Below are 5,000 nucleotides of genomic sequence, written 5' to 3'. Positions count from 1 at the left end.
ACGCAGGCACGGTGTCCAGGCACTGCACACACACTGCTATAAACACTGGCACGACACTGGCGCTCAAACAGGGCTGCATGGAGGAACGCAGGGAGACTGAGAGGGACGAGGTATGTAAAATGGTGAAGAGGAAGAAACCCGCACATTTTTCGAGTCGGACAGTGGTATAAGCAGGCACTGGTGTGGTATAAGCATTGGTACAGACACTGGTACAGACACTGGTATAAAACTACGCGGAGGGAGGGAGGGAGGGAAGGAGGGAGGTTGAGAGGGACGAGGTAAAATGGTGAAGAGGAAGAAACCCGCACATTTCTCGAGGCGGGCCACGTTCCGCTCGTAATACCAGCCATTAATTTGACCGTCCAGCCACCGCCGCCCCTGCCACCAACACCAGGCGGCCAGCACCCCTGCCACGCCGCCAGGAAAGGGACCGCTCACCACTTGGCAGTCTCCTATGACGTCCCAAAGACCCCTAAGACCCCTAAAGCCACCAATCAGGGTAGTTATGACTCGTAAGGACCTATATTCACTCCAGGGATACCTAAGAAGTCCCTATGCATTCTCCCGTGTCCCTGATCGTCCCTAGCCGTCCCTACCCCTGCCTAAGCGTCCCTAAGATCCCTAAAGGCACCAATCACAGTAGTTATGACTCCTCGTTTATTCTAAGGGTACTCAAATTATTCCTATGCATTCACCAGTGTTACAAGTCGTTCCCGCCCCTGCTACAGTGTCCCTAAGGCCCTAAGAGACGTAAAATCACCAAACACAGGCCAATATCACTAATTCTCTCCTCTCTCCCTGCCTCACTGTCTCTCCCACACCATGCCCTGCCTCTCTCCCTGCCTGCATACCACCACCACCACCACCACCACCACCACCTACCTTCCCTATCCAGCTAACCTGCCTCTCTTTCAACATGTCATCCCTTACTACTACTCTCTCTCTCTCTCTCTCTCTCTCTCTCTCTCTCTCTCTCTCTCTCTCTCTCTCTCACGGTGTAGGGACAGAGAGGAGCTTAAATATTTCACGCGGGAGGAAGGTTCTGACAACACCAATCCACGAGGAGGAGGAGGAGGAGGAGGAGGAGGAGGAGGAGGAGGAGGAGGAGGAGGAAGGGAAGGAAAGGCTTAAAAGGGGGAATATACTTAATCAAGATAAAGATGATGAAAGTATATCCGAAAACGAGGAGAGAGAGAGAGAGAGAGAGAGAGAGAGAGAGAGAGAGAGAGAGAGAGAGAGAGAGAGAGAGAGAGAGAGGAAAATAACAAAGTGACACACACACACACACACACACACACACACACACACACACACACACACACACACACACACACACACACACACACACACACACACACACACACACACACACACACACACACACACACACACACAGGGGGAGGGGGGAGGAAGGGGGTGATCGTGTGGCGGTCAGAATCCAATAAGGAAGCTTTATTCCACACGAGGGAAATAACACGTGTTTCCCAACTTGTGGCGGCTACTTTAATAACGCGTCTGTGTGTGTGTGTGTGTGTGTGTGTGTGTGTGTGTGTGTGTGTGTGTGTGTGTGTGTGTGTTGATCGCAGTGTATTTTTTTCTGTTTTCTTGCTTTTTTTCTGTTTTCTTGTTTTTTTTTGCTTTTTTCGTGTCCACCTTTCTCTTTTCGTTGTTTGTTTGTTTGTGCGCTTTTTTCTTTTAGGGTGGTGGGGTAAGGAAGAATAACACACGCACGCACGCACGCACACATACAAACACACGCACAGACACACGGACCCAGACACTAAGCCTGTGTGTGTGTGTGTGTGTGTGTGTGTGTGTGTGTGTGTGTGTGTGTGTGTGTGTGTGTGTGTGTGTGTGTGTGTGTGTGTGTGTCTGTGTTTGGGACAGTCTGAGCAAGGGAGCGAGCACGTACACACACACACACACACACACACACACACACACACACACACACACACACACACACACACACACACACACACACACACACACACATTATTCTGCAGGTGATCAGTATATAATCTCTCTCACTCTCTCTCTCTCTCTCTCTCTCTCTCTCTCTCTCTCTCTCTCTCTCTCTCTCTCATAGATTTAAAAACCACCCCCACCTATTCTTCCTTCCTTCCTTCCTTCCTCCTCCTCCTTCTCCTCCCCCTCCTCCTCCCCCTCCTCCTCCACCATAGTAATTAGCACGAGGTAGACAAACATACAAGCAAACAAAAATTATCGTCACCGCTACCTTATGATTTTCCAATGAGAGAGAGAGAGAGAGAGAGAGAGAGAGAGAGAGAGAGAGAGAGAGAGAGAGAGAGAGAGAGAGAGAGAGAAATAAGAAATGAGTATTGAGGGAGAGGAGTGAGAAAGGCTATAGTCTCTCTCTCTCTCTCTCTCTCTCTCTCTCTCTCTCTCTCTCTCTCTCTCTCTCTCTCTCTCTCTCTCACATCACCGTACATAGAAATTTCTGATACACTCTCCCTCACCCCCCTCTCTCTCTCTCTCTCTCTCTCTCTCTCTCTCTCTCTCTCTCTCTCTCTCTCTCTCTCTCTCTCTCACCCAAGAATCCCAATTGCCATTCTAACGTTCAGTGAAGGAGGAGAAGCTGTGCGCCAATCAGCGAGCGAGTTTCCTTCCCACTGGGAGAATAAACCAATCAGCGACGAGGAATGGCTCCTGTGGGGATTGTCTTAAACCAACTTACAAATGAGAAAGAATTGCTATTTTTTTCTTTTTTTCCTTTCGGTGGTCCCTACTCTCTCTCTCTCTCTCTCTCTCTCTCTCTCTCTCTCTCTCTCTCTCTCTCTCTCTCTCTCTCTCTCTGATAGTATGACTCTATGGTAATATGACTCTCTCTCTCTCTCTCTCTCTCTCTCTCTCTCTCTCTCGGCCTACCCTTTTCTTTATAGTTATACGCAGCGTGGCTTATTTTTTTCTATTATACAAGAGGAGGAGGAGGAGGAGAAGGAGGAGGAGGAGGAGGAGGAGGAGGAGGAGGAGGAGGAGGAGGAGGAGGAGGAGGCGTGCAGGATCAGCATTAAAGTTAGTTAGCTGATATTTTGAAGGCTGAGACGCGAGATAGATAAGTAGATGGACAGACAGATAGATAGATAGATAGATAGATAGATAAATTGAGATAGTTACCACACCAACACCTGTACATTCAATTATATTAGTAGTAACACCTGCACAGTCCTTAATAGCAGTTGTAGTCGTTGATGGTAATGCAAGTAACAGTGGTAGTAATATATTCCTTGTGCCTTTTCTCGCTCCTACAACCCTTGCGTCACCAGAGCACGTTACAGTTACCACCACACCTGTACATGTGCTTCACTGTGGTGTTCCTGCTTCATTATCAGTAAAAGCAGGTGTTTCTTGTTGCTTTCTATGTTGGTAATACATTTTTTCACTTTTCTGTCAGGCCTTTCAGAAATAACATGTTTACATTCAGGTATAATAGTGTTTCTGCTTCGTTGTCAGTAAAAGTAGGTGTTTTTTGTTGTTTTGTATTTGAGTAATGCAATTTTTCATTCGTTCCTATCAAAATTCAATCATATGAGAAGATTCACGTCACTTGTGATATTAATCGTACATCACTATCATTGGCAGTCGTTGTTTTTGTTGTCTTCGTTAGTACTAGTTCAACATTCCTCTCTTACCTATCAGACTTCACGCACAAACCAACATATTCACTTACAGTAGCGAACCTTCACCTTCTTAAGTCAAAGTAATTGTTTTCACACTAATAATTCAGTGTTTCACTCGCCCCTATCAAATTTCAATCACAAGATGACACTCGAATCACAACAATATTGCCACATTCTCTTACAACAGTGAACCTTCAGCTTCTTCACTCGCTCCTCTCAAGCTGTGTCTCTGCAACATCTCAACATTCTGTACTCTTGCAGCATTACCAGTAGAATCAATAGTTTTCTTGTGGTTTTCCCTATTGGTGATGCAAGTTGTAGTGCACATGAAGTAATATATTCACGTTTTCTTTCGTTGTTATCAAGTCCAATCATAAGAAACCACAGTGACCAGTAGAACATGGTAAGTAATACAATGTTACCCCAACACAGCAACCATCCTCTCTACCAACAACATAAGTAACGTACACTCACCAAACATTCCCTCGGTGGGGTCGAGACGCTTGGCCCGCCTGCCGTGCTTCGAGTTGTTGTGCACGAACATGTTGTCTGACACGGCAAGCAGCGGCCCCGCCACGTCCACCTGCTGCGAGATCACCACCTGTAGCAAGAGGAGGGAGAGAAAGTGTTAGTGACGGGTGTATGGGAGTCTGATTTTAGCTTTACTGGGATTTTCAAAGGTGTTTTTTTTGTGATTCGAGTGTAAGTTTTAAGAGTTTCGCCGTCTAAAAAAGGTGAAACAATATGAAATAGGATGTTATTATTGTACATTTCCTGTGTGTTGTCTGTCTGTCTGTCTGTCTTTCCTCCGTCTGGCAAATGTGTTCTCAGGGGCAAGGGACACATGGTAAGGGAGGGAGGGAGGGAGGGAGGGAGAGGGAAGATGGAGGGATGAGGGATGCAGGGAGGGAAAAAGGGAGGAAAAAGGAGGAAGTGAGGAGAGAGAAGAGAGAAAAGGAAGAGGGAGAGGTGAGGGATGATAGATGGAGGGGAGGAAGGGATGGAGGGAGGAAAAGGAGAGCGAAATGGGAGGAATACGAGAAAGAAGGGGACGAGTGAGAGATGAGGAAAGAGATGGAAGGGAGAAAAGGGAGACAGAGGGAGCGAAGGGAGGGAAGAGATAGATGGAGGAAAGGGAGGGAAAGAAGAGAGGAAAGGGGAGGGAGGGAGAGAAAAAAGAGGGATGAGTGAGAAAAGATGGGAGATGAGAGCTGAAGGGAAGGGAAGGAGGGAGGGAGGGAGGGAGGGAGGGAGGGTGGGGGGAGGGAGGGAGGGAGGCAAATCCGGCACACACGCCTCATAATCCTTGCTCCAAATCGGTCGGGGGCAGAAACAAAATCGAAGCAGGATTTTGTAATC

The 5,000-nt window shown here is 47.4% G+C and overlaps 1 protein-coding gene across 17 annotated transcripts in view; it reads right to left on the bottom strand.

The window, feature by feature from the left end:
- LOC135094662 (transcription factor collier-like) overlaps positions 1 to 5,000 on the bottom strand; it is a 194,008-nt gene that overhangs the window by 7,175 nt on the left and 181,833 nt on the right. For 13 of the 17 annotated variants that reach the window (XR_010263903.1, XM_063994954.1, XM_063994955.1 and 10 more), the window contains one exon: positions 4,110 to 4,242. Coding sequence is in view for 15 of the 17 variants with exons in the window: in XM_063994954.1 (XP_063851024.1) it covers positions 4,110 to 4,242 (133 nt within the window). In the remaining 2 variants the exon portion in view is untranslated. The remainder of the gene's footprint in view (positions 1 to 4,109; positions 4,243 to 5,000) is intronic. The other 4 variants (XR_010263904.1, XM_063994947.1, XM_063994953.1 and 1 more) reach the window with 1 other exon arrangement.

The sequence above is a fragment of the Scylla paramamosain genome, chromosome 46 (genome assembly GCF_035594125.1).
Source record: "Scylla paramamosain isolate STU-SP2022 chromosome 46, ASM3559412v1, whole genome shotgun sequence".
NCBI classification, from domain to species: Eukaryota; Metazoa; Arthropoda; class Malacostraca; order Decapoda; family Portunidae; genus Scylla; species Scylla paramamosain.
The sequence above is the reverse complement of the archived record's forward strand: the minus strand, read 5'-3'. Positions and strand labels throughout refer to the sequence as shown.